Source organism: Fukomys damarensis, unplaced genomic scaffold (assembly GCF_012274545.1).
Source record: "Fukomys damarensis isolate Sample0158 unplaced genomic scaffold, DMR_v1.0_HiC HiC_scaffold_19, whole genome shotgun sequence".
NCBI lineage: Eukaryota > Metazoa > Chordata > Mammalia > Rodentia > Bathyergidae > Fukomys > Fukomys damarensis.
Window position 1 is genome coordinate 13,347,766 of NW_022900931.1, and position 19,554 is coordinate 13,367,319.

The 19,554-nt window shown below is 36.5% G+C and overlaps 1 protein-coding gene across 1 annotated transcript in view; it reads right to left on the bottom strand.

Moving 5' to 3' along the window:
- The window catches only part of LOC104856579 (epidermal growth factor receptor kinase substrate 8), a 90,968-nt gene that overhangs the window by 54,023 nt on the left and 17,391 nt on the right, over nt 1–19,554 (bottom strand). The window contains exons 2-3 of the mRNA XM_010616054.3: nt 6,229–6,308; nt 4,598–4,674 (exon numbers count right to left, since the gene is read on the bottom strand). Of these exons, the coding sequence (XP_010614356.1) occupies nt 4,598–4,674; nt 6,229–6,287 (136 nt within the window). The 5' untranslated portion in view covers nt 6,288–6,308. The remainder of the gene's footprint in view (nt 1–4,597; nt 4,675–6,228; nt 6,309–19,554) is intronic.

A 19,554-nucleotide genomic window follows, 5' to 3' on the forward strand; every position in this document is an offset into this window, starting at 1 on the left:
AAAAAAAAAAAAAAAAAAAAAAAAAAAAAAAAGACTTGGGAGAGTGCTTTTTATATTTATCCAACATTATTAGGCCTTTTGATAATATAAATATCAATGTGACAGTAATTATAACAAAAGATTACTAATTAGCAATTCCATTAAACTGTAGTTCTTCTGGAGAAGATAAATAGTTTTAAGCATTTATCATAATTGGCCATATTCTAAGTTTTGCAAAATCTAATTTAAAAGTTACTTTTTTTTAGAAAGGTCAGCTATTCAGAACAGCTGACTTAAATAAAATAAATCATCCGCATCGCCCTTTGAAATCCTGTAACATAAATGCTGTAATGAGAAAGATTCTCAATTTTACATTCAGAACCTATTTACTAACCATATTTTGTGCATAGTTTCTTAGTCCACAAATCCTGGAAGCAAAACTAGAGCAGGCATGTTAATAACAGGGAGAGCCAACAGGTTTAGGATCCAGCCTCATGGAAAGAGCAGACCCAAATATCCAAAAAGGATGAAATCCAGAATGAACTGGTCAAAGGTAAGTGACACGGATTCTGAGAAAAGCACAGCAACACAAGCACCAGGTGCACCCACGACCCTGAGTCACCAACAAGCATTTGCAGGCGTCACACCCAGAGAGAAATGAATATTTGATATGCTTGATAAGGATTTCACTTTTTAAAGTTTTCAAATTTTACTGCTTCAAGACTTTCACAAACATTAGCTGGAGAGATATACATGAAATCTCAGTTTCCTAACACCAGTAGCTACATGAAATCTTACTGTCATGAGATAAATAGAAGAGAAAGAAATGAGCATTATTTTCCCAAGTAAGAGCTACACTTTGTCAGAGATGTAGTGACACAGAGCCTTTCACATGCAGGCTTGGAGATTTCTTGTATAATAACAAAGAAATGACAAAATGGTTATGAAAGCTGCAGCATATTTTAACTATTTTCCTTTAATCGTTAACACATCCCCCCCCAAAAAAAGGTTTTATTGTCATGTAAGACACAATACAATTTAGAGGATTCATTTAAATATTTTTTCTAGCATGCTGTCATGAGTAATAAGCTTTAAAATATGTGATGAAGGCTATCTCTCAATCTGGTCAAAGTATCACCATGCTTATTTCTCTAATAGAATCTATATATCATCATATAATATCAAAATGCTAAATTTGAGGGTTTTGATGAATCTGAGAACACAGGACAGAAAGTGACTCTCCAGTACCCTTTCCATTCCCATGACAGGGTCATTGTTTATGTTTGCTCTGACAAACTTGCTATAGTGTCACCATCATTTCTATTTTACAGATGCAGAAATAGGAGCCAAGAGGTGAAGTCATTTTGGTGGGGGAGCCTCTAATCCACGACGCCTTTGTGAGTACACTGACTAGAAGCAATGCGTCCCACCTGAAAAGTGTTCTCGGGAAAGCGACGAGCTGCAGGGACCCTCTGGTACAGCATCTCGCTGGAGATACTGGGACCTTCATCAGGAAAACGAGACAGTGTCCTCCTATTACGCAGGTCACGTGATACCCACAAAGACAGATTAATTCTTAGATTTATTCAGCAAGTTAATAGTTGGGAAAGGAGAATTTTTTAAAGAAGATTCGTGAATCATAAGGAAATAAACTCTCTCTCCATCAGATTTTCAGTTGAAACAGTAAGTTAAAAGTGTGCATGTAGACGGGTACTACACACTCCCAAAGCTAAATAAAAGAATTCAGCTAGAATGTATTGCAAAAGTTTGTTCGAGATATGAATGTATTTTTCACTGTCACTGATCCATCTATACACTCAACAGACACTGTTAACATGTAATCTGTAAGAGAGAAGGCACCACGTATATGTGTGTGTGGGCACATGTGTGTGTACAGAAGGTCAGGAGGGAGAGAGGAATGTTAGACACAAACAGGCATGGAATGATATACACCACTTCAAGGAACTTGAAGCCATCTCCTAGGCCCCACATATTGTTGCCTTTTCTTCCTCATAAATGCCTTTTTGAGTTGCCCCTTCCCATTTCACTCTTTGCATCTTCTGTTTTACCTATACACTATTGATTTTCATACCACTATACAAAATTTGTCATATTTTCTTATAATTATTTTTCTAAAGTATTTGTGACTCTGATAAAAGTTTAACTGCAAAAAGGGGCCTGGATTGCTTTGCATATAAAAGGCAGGAAAATAAAAATTTACTACTTAACAGTAAGATTTTTAATTCTTGGATATAAGATTTTATAAAGTTGCACTCACAAAAACCACACAAAAAATTAAAATTTATAAGTTCTGTTTTTTTTGTTTTGTTTTGTTTTGTTTTGTTTTTTTGAGACAGGGTCTCACTATGTTATTGAAACTGACCTGGAACTCACTATGTAGCCAAGGCTGGTCTCGAACTCACATCTCTGGGATGACAGGCATGTGCCACCATGCCCCAGCATAAGTTCTATTTTTCATCATCATTTTTTTCTTAGGTCTCTGAAAATAGACTTTGGGACCTGTGCTTTTATGAGAGAATTAATTATTACTTAAGAAGAATTTTTAGAGTTATTAGATAACTAATTTGTCTCTATTTCTTAAATCTGATTCACCTGCTTCCATTTGTACTTATCAAATCCATTTTCAATTTTGCTATAAATGACCCAAGATAAACTTCACTCCCTTGATGTAAACGCATTAAAAGCTGCTTGTTACTCATAAATAATGTCCGAGTCCATTAGTGGGAGTCTCTATTATGTTTTGTGTACATTTTTCCAATCTTATTTCCCAGCAGATTGCCTTTGCTCCCAAGTTAACACCAAAGTGCTTGTAGTTCATTAATTCTTTACATTCATTCTACAAGTGGTTACTGAGCATAAATTATGCATTAGCCATTGTGCTAAAAAGCATAGCCAACCCTGAAGTGAACAAGACAAATGTGGGCCACTTGCACACAGCCAAGAGGCTAGCTTTGGGAGGTTTTGCTCTGCTGGTTACCGAATCCTTCCACCAAGCGTCTGCAGAACACAGCTTACCTTTCAGAGCTCAGTTCCAGCCACAGCCCTCTGGGAAATCCCTGCTGCTCACCATCCCCCCTCTTAAAAGAGCTGCCCACTCCCGTCCCGGTGCACACTGCTGTCCAAGCATGGTCAGCCCTTAATGATGACGATGCATGTATTAGACTGATTCACAAAATGGCACATAAGCAATTACAATCACTTATCCTTGAAATCAATGAAAGAACTTGGAAACAGAAACTTAGATATCATGGCCTAGGACCCCGATACACTTAATAAATGTTGGTCTAGAAATGAAGGATGAAGGAAATTCTGACTTTATTCTCACAGTTTTTTTTATTATCATTTTCTTCAAGTCATGCAGACTATGAGTTCCCTTAAAATCAGGGATTAGATAGGTGTCAATGGTGCTGTTCTGAATACGTTAGTTACAAAGCAAGTATTTATTGAATACATCTGCCTAGGCTGACATGATGAGAATGTCTCCATATGATATTCAAGAAAATTGAAAATACTAATCAGACTGACAGAGCCATAAACATATACTGTATATTCTAGTGCAGCATTAAATTCATTTCATGGTTTATAAATGTAGGGCAAAAAACAAACCACAAATGTTTAAAATTAATCATTAATCACTCTTATCAGAGTAACAAAGTTATAAATCAGGATAATATAAAAAAGAATTGCAAAATGTTGCTGCTTCCTATAGTAGCTATAGTATTATAATAATAATCTTAACAAAGCAGTAAATACATAGTGTGTTCTGCTTGCCAACCACTGTTTTAAGCATTTCACACTTACTAACTCTAATTCCCGTATCAGTGCTACCAGAAAGCACCACTACAGAGATCAGCAAAACCAGGTAGAGACTGATAGAGTAATTTGCCCATGAGCTAATATGTGGTAGAACTGGATTTAAACCTTGGAAGTCTACTTCTAGTCTTTTCCATTAACCATAACATCATCCTAACTCCTTATTGTTCAACAATAGTAACAGGCTATTGAGACCCTGAACAGATTAGTACCTTCTTAAATGTATGTAATATATTCCAAGGATCCTCAATTTCCTTATAGTAACTTCTACCTACTTTATACCTGTATCTGAAGTTTTAAAAATTATGTACACATAAGACAAACTTGAGTGAGTACTGAAAGTTAGAGACAGATCAAAGAAAAAGCTTGACTTTTATAGTGCAGAAGGAAATTATATTGTGTGTATCATGCTGTAGTAATACTTAAAGTTCAAGAGCTATAAGGAAAAAGTTTTGTTATCAGTCAGCCCATAATCAACTGGATCAATCACAAAATCAGCAAATATACAGCAAATAGCAAATGGAAAAACTCAACTAGAGGCACTGATATGGTGCCATGCAAAAGAGTTCTGAAACCACTGCAATACATTTTATCTTCCAAACAGTATGACAGAGAAACAGCCCACAGCTTTGGAAGCTTCTGTGAAAACTTTAAAAGTAATCTTTACCTAACTGTCACTACTTCACTTCAAATAATAAACATAAGGTATGGGTTTGAAATATGATTTTGAAAGTATGAATTCATAAAAAGTGGTGAAAAGCAGAAATGAAATAAACAGACATACCATAAAGGGCCTTTGCACTTGTCTTTGAACTGTGTTCTCTGTCCATCTGGGAATAGGTGGGTGATGAGCCGTAGCCACTGCAATTAAACATGGTCACTGTGTTGGGTTAAAGTCCAAAAGAAGTAATAAAAATTCAGAATTAGAAAATAAAAATTCCAATGTACTGTGCTGTGTGTTTTGAAGAAAACATACTGAATTTATATTGAGTTCGCCAAAATGAGCAAGATCCTGCTCAGGTGGAGAATAAATACAAAGTAAACCATATGACTCCAGTAAGATTGGAGGTTGGGGCAAATCACAGAGTCCTCTCCAAAGCCAATTGAGACTGTAGCCAAGGGGACTCAGCAAGGTTGGAACTATCCTAGGAAAGTGTAAATTTGCCCAATCCAGTTATGCGTGACGATACAGATATTATCCATTCCCAGGGATTTAAAGTGCAATGGAATTGACACGTTTTATACATATTTAGTCTACCTACCACCTTTCATTGAATTTGACCCAGTTTACCCTATGTCTTTGCCTCCTGTTATTAATATGTTATGCAAAGTAAATACTGATACATTTGTATTTTATTCATTTATTAAGCTCTGATACCTAGAATAAAGGATGGAGAAGGGGGAGACTGTCAATGAGACAAGTAGCAAAATAGCTACAACAGAATGTGGTATCTGGGTAGAAACCTCATAGATGAAACATGTAAGATCAGGGAAGGATCAACTTTTTTTTTTGGTACCATGGATCGAACTTGGGACCCTGTGCTTGCAAGGCAGGCAGAGGAACCACTAAGCTAAATCCCCAGCCCAAGGATTAACTTTTTAGCAGCATATCCAAGAAGGCTTCACCAACAAGTTGACATTTAAGCAGAATCCAAAAGATTGGAAAGAAGCTCAATAGGCAGGTGGAGAAGTGAGGGTAAGACATGTGAAAATGGCTGGAGACGCTGCATGGTATCTGAGGGAAACTGCATTTAGGGCAAAGTGCCCAGAATCAATGAATGACTGGAGAAGTAGAGGTGGAGCAGGGACTATTCACATGCTTAAGAATTAAATTTTCTTTCCCTAAACACAGTGAATATCATATGTCCTGAAATAATGAGTGAAATGTGTACCACAATGGCCAATATCAAATAACATTATCCCAATGTAGAAGACGTCGACCACTTGTGTCAAAGCTTTGATTTCAAGTTATATATGGAACCACCGGAAATATTGTTTGCCTGATTTTTGTTTTGTTGTGTTGTGTTTTACAAAGTGGTAAATATCTTAAAGGTCTGGGCTGACATGTAACCTTTCTCAAATAGCAATATTTTACAAACAACATCAGAATGTGCCAAAGAAACTCAAAGCTCTGATGCAGAGTATATACCTACAAAAAGCAATAAAATGTAAAATACCAAATTGAAGCATCTTGTAACTATGAGATTGTATCACAAGGACTGATATTATTTAACCATCTCATTCCTACCAGACATGGTGAACTTTTAATGATTACATGGATTAGTAATAAAAAGGATTAATGAGAAATGAACTCCATAAAGAAATACAGCTTAATCTTTTTATTAAAAATATAAAAATTAAAATTACCAAGTCCAACTCCTTCAAAACAAATTAACTACAAACCTTTCAACTTACTTCATTTGAGATGGGTACATTCCAAAACCACTGGGATGGTTAGAAATATGACCATTCATCGTGGCTCACTCTTCTATGCTCTAAAAATAGAAAGACACAAAGGTTAAAGGCAATGTAAGGGCCATGATGTCTTAGTCTCAAGTTACTCATTTCAATAAATATGAGTTACTGCCATGAATGACGTTAGAAATGCAAACATAAAGGTCTCCACCCTCAAAGAGCTCAGGCTCTAGAGGAAGAGATAGACATATAAATAAAGATCCAACCGGTATTTAACAGTAATGTACTAACACTGTATGCAAATTTAAGTGAGCTAAAGAAAAAATCTAAAATATAGTCTTGAGTCTTCCAGGTATATAGGTTTAATTCTATAGCATGCCCAATGTCATAATCATCAACTCCATAGGTATTTTGTTGTCTTTTATTTCCTTCTAAAAATAATATATGCTAAGTTAAAAAACTGAGAAATATATAGAAGTATAAAGGAGGGAAAATATCATCTAGAACCCTATTGTTAAAGACAACTACATGAGGGGCCAGGGGATTTAGTGCAGTGGTTCTGCTGCCTGCCTCACAAGCGCAAGGTCCTGAGTTCGATCCTTGGTACAAAAAAAAGACAACTATGTGAGAACATGACTAGCATGCGTGAGGCCATAGGTTCAATCCCTAGCACCAAAAAAATAGAGTTAAATAAAATAAACATTTAACAGCCCAGTCCATTGTTTACAAACTTTTTTCTCACATGTAGTTTCCTTTCTTTTCTTTCTTCCATCTCTTTTTTCTTCCTTCCTTTGAAGTATTTTTGACAACATCCTGCACACACTTGCACTCATCTCTTTTTTTTGAGAAAGTGTTCATTCACACCTTTCTTTTACTTTTCACAAGAAAATAATTTTAAGACTCAGCACCAGATATTTAACTCTACAGCCATTTTAAAATCCATTTTACAAAGGGAATGAATTTCCTTCAGACAGGATGAATGAGTTAGAGTAAGGTTTTCCTTTTTCCAAATAGCCTTTTCTTTCTTGCATCTAGAGAGCACCACTACACCTGATTTATATCAAATGAATCTGGTTCTCCTGAACTCTGTGTCACTAAGCTACTTTACATCTTGTCTTACTTTTCTGACTTTTGAATTTGCATATACATGGTAACTGAGAGTCAGGACACACCTCGACTTTATAAGACAAGGAAGAAGCTAGTAAAAGGCTGCACAGCTATGTTGTGGCAGATGCTTAAACAGATACTGGAACTACTATGGTGAGCAAAATAGATATGAGCCCAGCTATTGGACCAATAGCTCAGTGAGAAAAAATGGCATTCAATGCATAAGTGTAAAATAATATATTGTAGTTCATTACAGAGGGAAAACTCAGGGTGGTGTGAGGGCATATAATCAGGAAACAATTCAGTCTGAAAGAGCATTACGGAAAGATCTGGGAGCTTCACATTCATTCTCACCCCTTAGATCTTGCTTCACTCGAAACATCCAGGAAAGCTTTCACTGACCTTCCTGAGTAAGCAGTTCCATGGCCAGACACCTTCCGCACTGCAAACAATCTCTTCAAAGAATTTCCCAAGACATCTCATTTGTTAATTAATTCCTGACTTACTAGACTATTAGCTCTGAAAAGTGCAGCCACTTTTGTTGGATGGCTGCCTAGCACAGAATAAGCTTTCATTAAATAGTTAGAAGAAAAGGAAATCCACATTCCTCTGCCCTTTCTTTTAGACATGTCACAGCGTTAAAAAGAAAAACTTAATTCATATGGAACAAATAGTAAATAATTAAGACCCAATGTTTGGGGCTCTGTTTCAAAGCTCCTAAGAAGTTTTGAAAAGCCATCCACATTGTATAACTCTTTGGAAGGGCTGGTACTACTTGATGTAGTTATTAAAGAATAGTTAGGGTTTGTAAAGATCCATTAAAATACTCAGATTTTCTGACAGAGTTCACGTATTAATCCACAGTTTAAAACCCAGTTTCTACACTAAGGAGCCAAAGGAGTTAAAGGCATATCATCTCAAAATATGAGGAACTGCTATATTGAGTATTTCAAGCTGATACCACTTGACAAACCGTAACTTCAGCAAGGGCGACAGCCTGCCATTTTCTACATGCAGCAAGCCACAAAGATTCTTCTGGGAGAGATGTCCTTCACACACCAAAGCTAAAATATCAGTCCTGATTACCAGAGGCCGGTGACTGGGGCTACAGTGAACCTGAGCAGTTAACTCTGAAGTCACCCTTATCTCCCTCTCTTCTGCACTCCCTGTCTGGCGTATCTTAGCAACATCCCCAGAATTTACTCCCCAAAATCCCCAGATCCATGTTCCTATCATGTCTCCAGAGATTTACTGTTCTTCTGTCAAAAAAAAAAAAAAAAGCAAGCCAGGTGTGGTGGCACATGCCTGTAATCCCAGCACTCAGGAGGCTGGGGCAGGAGGATCACTGTGAGTTGGAGACCAGCATGGGCTACATAGTGAGTTCCAGGTCAGTCTCAACTACATAGGGAGACCCTGTCTCAAAAAAACAAGACCAAAAAAAAGCAAAATGCTTTGGTCATTTCTTCAGACTTTTTGTGAAGATGCTTGTGTACATTATAATTAATAAAGACTACATGCCTTTTTTCTTGTTAATCAGCTCTTTCATTAATTTGGTTCCTATACTGGGCAAAAAAGCCCAAATAAGAACTAAGGTATATGTGACAGGTGGTTAAAGGAGGGACTCACTTCCTTACAGAGCAAAGAAATATTGACTTTTGCCCTAGAATAAGTGCTGCAATCATAGCATCATGTTTATTACACTGCTGGTTTCTTCTTTTGTGTTTGTTTTTCCTTCTTCAATTTACACTTAGAAAACGCTAATAGTACAACGGTAAGCCAGTTCTCGGTGGACAGGCTCACTACTGGATTTCCATAGTGCTACTGCCCCTGTGACAAATGTCAAGCCTCAATGCTTCCATAGCAGCTACAACATTCTCAAGTATTTCACGTGGGTTCTCAGGGGTCTGTGGGATCCAACTTGGGCACATTATTGCTATATTATGGAACTGAGACCAGGGCAGAGCTCCGCAATAGTGAACTGCAGTGGATCTGGAGTGAGTATGGCTAGGGCACAGACATTTACAACTAGAAGCCTGACATTCTAACAGTACCTCTGGCACTGATAGACAAATCAAGTAAACCTCTGTCTCCATTTTCTCACCAGGAAAATAATTTTTAGTCTTTCCTAGCTCACAGGGCAGTACAAAGATAAAATGATCAGATGTGCAAGTTCATTCAAAAGTTTTTTTTTAAATGGGAAGAAGTGTTCTTTCAAAGCAAGCTGGTTCATTCAGTATATAAATGAAACCCCCAGGGTTTGTGCTGATTTTTATCATTTTGCATTTTAAAACCACAGCAGCTGGTTTTAATGAAAAGTGATAGCCACAGCATCTCATCTTCGTGTTTAATTCTTCATGACAAGCAAATAAATGCACGGTTTGTATTTTGCTTTAAAATAGTGATCTGTTGGACTGGGAACATTAGAAAAGGGAATAGAAAATGTCAATTTGCTAAATTGAATTTTAAATATAGAAACTGGTCTCATTGGGCCATCATGGTTTTAACTGTCACTCTACTCATGTGGCAATAATGTGGGCTTTCAAATATAGTATTTAAATGTAGCAATCATACAGCATACCTTGCAAAGGAAACAATCACAAATGTTTGTCTTTTCCTTTAGCCTTTCAAAAGATATAACCAATTTATACATAGGTAGAATATGTGCGTGTGTGTGTGTGGGTGTGTGTGTGTGTGTGTGTGTGTGTGTGATTTTCAAAAATCAACTTCTACTGGCCGGGGATTTAGCTCAGTGGTTTCACTGTCTGCCTTGCAAGCACAAGGTCCTGAGTTCGATCCCAGTACCCCCACCAAAAAAATCAACTCTTACTAAAAACTAAGTGCTTTTGATAAACTAATAAAACAGCTAAAAAATAAGCTGGGACAAAGATTTATCACTCTAAGAACTCATAAATGCAGTTAATCTTACCAAATTTATTCCTTAATTCTACTAAAAGTATACAATAAAGCCACCACAATGTCCTCCGACTGTTTGATTTAAAACATGAGCTTCTGTTTCCTTATGAAAACACTTTATAAGTCAGTTACCATAATTTTTCTTATTTTCCACATAAAATAACATTCTTCAGAAACTACAAAGATAAAAATGAGAAATTTAAGATCTAAATTAAATATACACCAAAAATGTTAGTTGCTGTGCTTTTCAAAGGAAAGTAAATGGAATAGGTTGGAATCGCAGTAGGAAGAAATAAATTAAGGTACAATAAAGCTATACCAGCAAGTTAAATTTATATTAGAAAGTTTTAAGCTTCCCTAATATAAACAATAAATACAATTTTATATTTCCTTTTCTTTGTTCTTGTTTGCATCTGATTATCAATTCTCAAGCTGAAGAATTAGTATACAGTCATGACTCAATGTGAAAATACCAGCTACCCAGTCTGGTTGCCATATGACCAGTACCTCTGAAAATATCGAGCTGTCCTCCAAATCCCTTGTTCTCTCAAAAAGTACCACAGAGTTTATTTGTTTATTAAAGTGGGTTGACAAAGTCTCTTGAAGTATTCCACTTAGCATTCAATGTAATTTACAATCAAGAAAGAGAGTTATTATCAGCATTTAGGGTTTTAGCTTAATTTCTACCAGAATTTTGGGATAGTGTATACCAAAGATTTTGGCTTAAAACATTTTTTAAAAACTACTGTAAGCCCCCTAAAGTATCACATCATTCTACTTTCTGCAATATAATCATTTTTTATTTCCACTTGAGAGCACTTTCAATAGATAACACTATTTTTCTATGTTATTTAGTCTGAGCTCGTTCACTATCAAATGAAGTTGAAGACTAATTAAGAGTGTAGCTAAATTGTTACTTTTCTTAATAAAATTTTTAATTGTTTTAGATTTTTTGAAAAGTTTTGTAGTATTGAAAGTTCCTGCATGCCCTATTTTCTTATTGTTAACACCATACATCAGTATGTTGTTTTGAAACAATAAATCAACCAATAGCAAAATTTTCTTATTCACTAAAGTTGATACTTTATTCTGAGTTTTTCACCTAATGTCTTTTCTGTTCTGATTCTATCTGCAATACAATATTACATTTAGTCTTTATGTTTCATTATGTTCTTCTAGGCTGTGAACACGTCTCAGACTCCTTGCTTGCGATGAGTGTAGAAGTTTCCTAGGAGTGCCATAACAACTTATCAACAACAAAACACAAAAATACACTCTCACTGCTCTAAAGCTTAAGGTCCACAACCAAAGTGTCAGTGCTGAATTCTGTCTGAAAGCTCAGGAGACACAGTCCTTGGCTTATAGATAAATCACCGCAATCTCTACCTCCTTCTCCTATGGGTGTGTCTCTCTGTGCCCAAATTTACCCCTTTTTTAGGGAAAACAGTCACTAAACTTGAGGTTCATCTAAATCCAGCATGACCTAATCTTTATTACACCTGCAAAGTACCTAGTCAAATGAAGTCACATACAAAGATACAAGTGGAGGGGAGTGGTAACATGTGAACATATCTTATGGGGGTCGCATAATTCAACCCACAACAACCTTGAACACACCTCACAAGGAGTGCTGTATTCTGATGTCCTGTAAGATCTCTCTCAACTGAGGCTTACGGTGATGTTTTCCCGCTTGGTAAGAAAGACCACAGGGGAAATGGATCAATCTTATCATATCATATCATATCACATCCAGAGTACATGCAATTCGCATGATCCTTAACTGGGTGCCATCTGGTCTCCCCATTATGAGGGGCTTCCCTCTCTCCCACGCACCGTATCTGGAAGGAGTTAGGCAGAGCCACCTAAGGGTCCAGAGCTAGGCTCCACCTCCTGGAGGAAAGAGTCTCTGCTAGGGTTATTTGGAATTCTCCATATAGGAGATTGGTCTATTCTCCCTCATTTATTCATTTATCTATTCTTTTTTTTTAAATTAAGGTGAAAGGATGGAAAAGCAAAAAAAAAAAAAAAAAAAAAAAAAAAAGAGATAACAAAAAAAAAAAAAAAAAAAAAAAAAAAAAAAAAGATTCAGATCCATCCAATAAAAACTCTCAATTATTTCTCTCCTGTAAAATTCCCATTTCAGACGGTTCACAAAAGAACTAAGCACTATGTATAAAATACAGATTTTAAAACTAAAAAAAGAGAGACAGAAAAAGAAATTAGAGCATAAGTGAGACCCAACTTTTAAATTAAAAAAAAAAAAAAAAAACCCTTGGCTAACACCACCAAAAGATAAACAGAATCTTAAAAAAGCAAACATTACCTAAAAAGTTCAAATCTTCCTAAAAGTAAAAAGTTGTTGAGTATAAATTTTCAGAAGACACAGTACATTCATTGTAGGCATTTCCTCCCAGGAGAAGAATAAAACTAGAACTTTTCTGCTAATTGAGTTTTTAACTGAACACATTTCAGGTAAAAACATTTTGGAAGGAGAAGAGAATTATTCTATCCACTCCACTCCGTGCCCTAGTAACTTTTTTCAAATCTCTACTTTTGGAAAATCAGCCTCAAGGATTAGTAATCTCTGATACGCTACAAATCTCAGTGGAAAAGTTCCTAAATTAAATTTGTGTCACTGAGCAGTACATGACAAAAACCACTGAGAAAATAAGGATCACAAAAGGTACATTTTTATTGCTTGGTATCCTTTTTGCATAATAGTGATCTCTACTAAATCAGTACAATTCAACATATTTGGTCAATAGAGACAAAAGAGCTACAGGGCCCAATGTAACCCAGCTGGGTAGTATGACCAAAAAAAAAAAAAAAATAAAAAAAAAAAAAAAAAAAAAAAAAAAAAAAAGCTGTAAAACCTTCTTTAATGAGTTTGAAACTGCTGAATCCAAATTCCATTCTGATGTATTAAATGGCCACTAAAAATAGCAAATCACAAAACATTCCAAGTACAGTTAGAAGGATTTTGAACCCACAGGTAAGATGTAACATTTTAATATTTAACTACGCTGTCACCACATGATTACCTCCCCTGCATTACCTAAAGCAAAGGACATAAGCTGTAAACAGGGAGAACAGTGCAGGTGATTCACTCCGCATTTATAGTACAGCTCCTCACCAGAATCAATGTTTCACAAAATGAACAATGTATTTTTATAAATGCTTACAAGCTACAAAGAAGGAAATGTCACTTTTAAACAACTGATGTACAGAATTCTTTTTATTTTTCCAAATCAAATCCCCTCAAGGTTGTCTGACATGAAAACTTAATTGTTAAAACTAAGAAGATTTCTTTAACAATGGAATTCTATTCGTAAAAGGCTATTTTATAATGCAGATGTTTATACCAAACAAAAATTACTTCTTACACATTTTATATCTCAACCTTGTCTTTTCCTGCCTGCCAAAATACTCAAATAATGATTATTTTGATGAGAACACAAAGGTATCACATCTTATCAAGGATTCTTGTTGGAATTGTCTGTTCTTTCAGATCTAAAGGCTTTATAGATCTAATTGCTAGTGTAATAAGTAAACGGGGTCTACTTCTTTAAGCATCAGTGTATATTGATTTACCATGTATAATTTTATAAATCGGTAGGAAGTTCCTAACTGGATAGATAAGGTAAAGCTCTCGAATCATTCTTAACTATTCCTTATTCAGATCATTCCAAGACTCTAAACATTTTGTTCACAAACATAAAAATGTACTCCTTTCAAAAATACGATTTTTCATTCATCTCCAAGAAACAAGGCTGTACTAATACGCTATTAGAAAGTGGTGCAGCAAAGACAAATGAAACAAAACAAGAGTCAATTCCAGCAATTATCTCCCTGTGGCTGAATATAAAAATAACTGAGAATATCAGCAGACAATCCTGCAAGATGACAGATCTCTGGCATCTCATTCAACTCGCAGAAAATTAGGACTAAAAAAGAAGAGTCGTCCTTGAAAACTTTCCTATCTTCTGAAGAAATCTAAGTGGGGAAAAGATCATTTTACAGGCAGAGCAAAGACAGCAGAGCAGGGTTCCAGGGATAGTAGACAAGGGGTGGATCTGGAGAACAAAATCTCCCTCTAAATAAATGATCCAAAGAAAGACAGTAAAGGATTTTAGAAATGTCTGGAATAGTGAGGGAGAAGACATTTATAGGGCAACGAAGCAGGAAGAAAGGTAGAATTGAAGGTGGCCCCTGAGGCTGGGAAGGGGTGGGTGTTGGGACAGAAAAGTCCCGTCCTAGGCTGTGAAACTTGAGCTGAGGGAGCCACAGAGAAATACAGCGAGCAAAGGCAAGGAGGGCTTAGTTCTGCGGAACCACCAGCCCTGTGGAATTACCGCAGGGTAACTGGAAGGGGAGGAAGGCTGCAAGGATGACGTGGGAGACTAAGGGAGTACTCTAGGCAAAGCACAGAAATGCCAAATTTTATTTTTGTTGAACCAAAATTCAGTGTTAATCTACTGCAAATACTATTCACAATATGCTAAGAATATGTTTGTTTGTGTACATTCTTTTGGCTTTATAATAATTTTGTTCAAACCAAATCTTAGTTTTTCTAGGTATCCTTAATTTCATGCCTTCATTCCACCAGAAGTAGAAGCCTCCCCGCTATCCATCTCATGCTATCCTTGTCCTCTTCCATTTCCCTTCTTGGGCCTCCCTCCTGGGTCTGCACACTTCAGGCTGCATTTGATCTAGTTCTTCCGAGACCTCCTGCACAGCGCTCTGGGTGGGGTCCAAGCCACCATGTATAGCCATCTCCTTTCTCGTGCCTTGGACCCTTGCTTCCTGCTTTCCTGGTTTTACTTTTCTCTGTTTTGATACAGCAAGTACTTCAGGACCTTCCTTTAAACGTGATCGAGAGTCTGTCTTGGTTTTGGATTGTACTTTGGAAATCAGGTTTTTGCCACAGATTTTGAAGCCTTTGCTCTTCTGCCTCCCACACTGCTGCTGAATGAAGGTCAGCTGACATTCTGATCCTCAATCTTTTATATGGGGTTTACTTTCTTCTTGCTGGAGTTTTAGGACCTTCATTCTCCCCAATCCTGATAATTCTGAGGTTTCTACTTATCAACACAAGTATTGGGGTTTTTTTAATCAATATATTGGAAACTCAACAGGCCTTTTCTTACTTCAAAATCATTGTCCTTTAAACTCCAGAAATTTTTCATGTGTTACTTCTTTGATTCTTCAGTCTTTTTTCTTTTTTTCTCTCTCTCTCTTTCTAAAAGTTTCAGTTGTTCAGAGTATAACTTCCTGGAGGACATGTCTACTTTTCTCTTTTGGTTTTTATCTCCTAGTATTTTTGTTCTACTTTCTGAGTGGTTTCTTCTGCTTTTATCACTTTAAAAACAAGCAAGCAAACAAAAAACTTCAGGATTTCTGGATTATTCCCATTTATCCATGAGCTTTCCAGAGTTGGTTTGTTGCATGGGCACCCACATTTTTAAAATCTTTTTACTATTATTTTGTTTAGAGGAAGTAGAATAAATGTGCTTAGTCTGCCATTTTTACATAGCATATTGTGATTGTCTAAGCATTAATTATTTGTTAACAAAAAACCCAGGAGAAAAATTCAAGTCACCTCCAATATGAACTCGAGTGGCTCAAGTGGATTACAAAATATGAGTACAAGTTTAAACTAAAATAAAGATACAGAACAGCCTGAGTAAAAGAAACACAAAAAATGAGGGAAATTTACATTAAAGTCAGCTGATACTGTGGTAGTGCATGTCTAACTTTTGTTATTACAACAACAGATGATGTTTTCAAATTCCAGAAAAGAAACAGTGCTAAAGTAGATGAAAGGAGGCAAATCCCAGTCAACAGGCATTAGTGTGGATAAAGAAACTCACTGCTTTCCTAGAAATTAAACCATACCTTTAAAGTATGATGCCTAACGTAAGAGTATGACACCTAAGTGAAACCTGGAATTCATCCTTCTGTAAATAACTGCTAATTTACCTATCCTGACTATTCAGATTATTAAAGAGAAGGCCATTTAAATGAAAATAGGTGAGAACAAGTCCTTTGTGAGCTATTCCAAAACAAAAGTAGACAGTTCTCTATATTAGTCTTAAAGTTCAAGTTACCTAAAAAGCAATATGAAAACTTCTTGAGTTTATATATCTCTACTGTCACAAAAATTTAAAAGGGGGAAAAGTTCAGTGGTTAAAATTTAAGGCCATTAAATTCATATTCTCAAATACAAGTAAGGGTACACATATACAAACTGGGATAAATTTAAATATATCTTGCTATTTCACTAATGTAAAATAAATGTTTGTTTATTAAGTATTTCAGTGTGTCAGCCACTATGCCAAGCACTTTAATGCATTATTTTTCTTAATTCTTACCACCTTAGCAGGTTACAGAATCTGGGACTTATAAATGTTATAAGTAATGAACTCAGCAATGGCATCAATAACTAGCATATACCATGGCTAAGACCTGGCCCCAAATCATGTTATTAACCACTATTATGTATAAGTTTTTTTTTCACTAGTGATAAATCCAGTATTCTGAAGATGTTTGGAGAAATGTCAACAATAACAAAGTAAAAGTCAAAATGACCTTCAAAAATGATTCTTCAAAAAAGATTCATTCAACATTAATTGGCACTAGCCAATCTGAGTACTGAGTCATTTGTTCATGCTTCATTTATTCACTGTTTCATTTAACCATGAGGTGCCCACCAGAACCCTAAATGAGCACTACCCAATATAGCTTTGATGGTATGAATGCATTATGCACTGATGACACAGCAGCTGAGCACAAGTGTTAGGAACTTGAAATATGGCTAATGTCATTGAGGAAATGAATTTTAAATTTTATGAAATTGGTTTCAATTTAAATGATAACAGCCGCAATGGCTAATAGTTACCATCCCATGTAGGATAATTCTAGATATTAAATACACAGTCAACAAAACAGATATGGTTCCTGCTATGGCTTGGATAAGCATCCTCTGAAGGCTTAGTCACCTGGCTGTGGTACTGTAGGTGGTACTTCTAAGGGTGGGACCTAGCAGAAAGGTTGGGTCATCGGGGTGTCTTAGTTACTTTTCTTGTTGCTGAGACAAAATAACTGACATCCAAAGTTAAAGGGAGAAAGGTTTATTTAGCTCACAATTCACAGAGGTTTCAGTCCATAGCCGGCTGACTCCAAGGCAGGGTGGGGTGGCAGACTGGCCTTGCAGAGCAGAAACAATATGGCACCCAGAAAGTAAGCAACAAGGTAAGAGGGAAGAGCTCTCAACAGCATCTTCCTATCCCTTTTATTTTATGCAGATTACTCAGGGGTAGCACTCATACCCTTATTCCTGGTGCCCTTGAGCCTAGCTTTCCACCATGAATCTGTTCCCACAAAAGCCCCACCTATGCCTGCTTAAAGATGTGAGAGGACATCAAGACACAAGTCATAACAAGGGGCATGCGCTTGAAGCAGATATTGACACGCAGCCCCTTCCTGTTTGTCTCTTTACCTCTTGGCTGCCATGAGCCTTTTCCTCTGCCAAGGGCCCCCACCCTGATGCCCTGTGCCAACAAAGGCCTAAGAGCAAGAGAGCCAACCAACCATGGACTTGAAAGCTCTGAAACTGTGTGCCAAAATAAACCTTTCCTCTTTATAAAATGTTTATGCCAGGTATTTTGTAACAGTGATGGAAAGCTGATGAACCCAGTTTTTATCTTCATGGACCTTAAAATCCAGGGTGACAGCCTCATGAAATACATAAACTCACACCAAATATTATAAATTGTTTTAATGCTTAGATGAGAAAATCAGAGAGACAGTAGTTAAATGGACATAAACTCACATTGAGTCAAACCTAGCCAGCTACTATGTACTTCTGAAATACATGAGACTGAGAGATTCATTCTGAAAACATTATTTCAGGAGGCCCACAATAATGAATGGACAATTAAAACTGAGACTTTAGCTGGGTGTGGCAGCACACATCCTGTGATCCCAGCACTCTGAAGCTGAGGCAGAACATCCAGTACAAAGCCAACCTGGGCTACATAGTGAGTTCAAGGCCAGCATGCAATGAATAGCCATGCCCTGCCTCAAAAGGAGAGTCTTTATGCATTTGTTTAAAAAGTGTTTTCAATATTTCTAGGTTGGTACAAAGAAAAAAAACAGTTTATTGGCAGCGAAGTTTATGCAAAAATATTCTGCACAAGAATGCTGTTATTTATGCTATTCTAGGTTAGCAGATGTAACACAAACAACAAGATAAAGGCAAGTAGTGATGAAGAAGCACAAAGAGCACCAAATAGAGAAATATGTAAAACACTAATGCTAAGTACATCAAGCTTAAGAGTCTGGATCTGATGGGTTGAGAAGTCAGAAAAAAACAACTGAATGTCTGTTTCTCTTAGACAGAAAGAGAACTTTTTATGTTAAGTAGCCTGTCCATTTTGGGGACAGTGTCAATTTATAAATCTCCCCAAAATAGTGCCAGAAATTACATTCCTGGACTTAAGTATCTGGAATTGAAACAAAGCAAAAATAATTTCACTCTATAGTGAATTAAAACTTTTTTTTAAAAGATGTTTGAAGCACCAGTGGAAGGCAGAATCATCAAAAACTCAGGTTCCTGGATCATACTGTGTGGATTTTTATTTGGGAATTTAACATGGATTTGTTTGGGTAAGTAGGCTATTTGAGGTCAAAAGGAAGAGGATATTTGGAGAGGGAATTATCACTAGGGCTGTTAATGCCTCATTTTCATTTCTTCCTTAACATTCCAAATGTTCCTATTTCTAAGCAAGTGGGAAAATGGCAATAGAGGGAAAGCGGGAAAACTTGGAGAGGAGTGCAATCGATTGAATTAAAATGTGATGCTCATAAGAAAAGAGGTTTAACTTTTCTAAACAACTCCTCTAAATTCATCCCAGTTCTTGGTTAAATAAATCAGGTATAATTGAGCTAGCAAATCTTAAGCCGAATGTTTTTATAAAATGGATACACGAAGAGATCTAAACTACTACTCTCATTGCCAATTGCAGTGACTGAGGAGGAAGGGGTGGAGGAGCTGCAAAAGCAGCCAATTTTCAGCCAGCACTGATTTATATATAGTGTTACCTTTCAATGGCCCAACAGCCCCGTCAGGTAGACTCCACAGATGAGGTACGCTAGGTCCAGAGTTTCATACCAAGGAGTTTATAGTAAGCAGTAAATGTGGAATAAAATTCAACCACTTTGCCACACTGTAGACAATAACAGTGGAGGGGGGGGGTCCTTTCTTTTAACCAAAATCAGATCGTCACATAACATCATAGTAGGGAT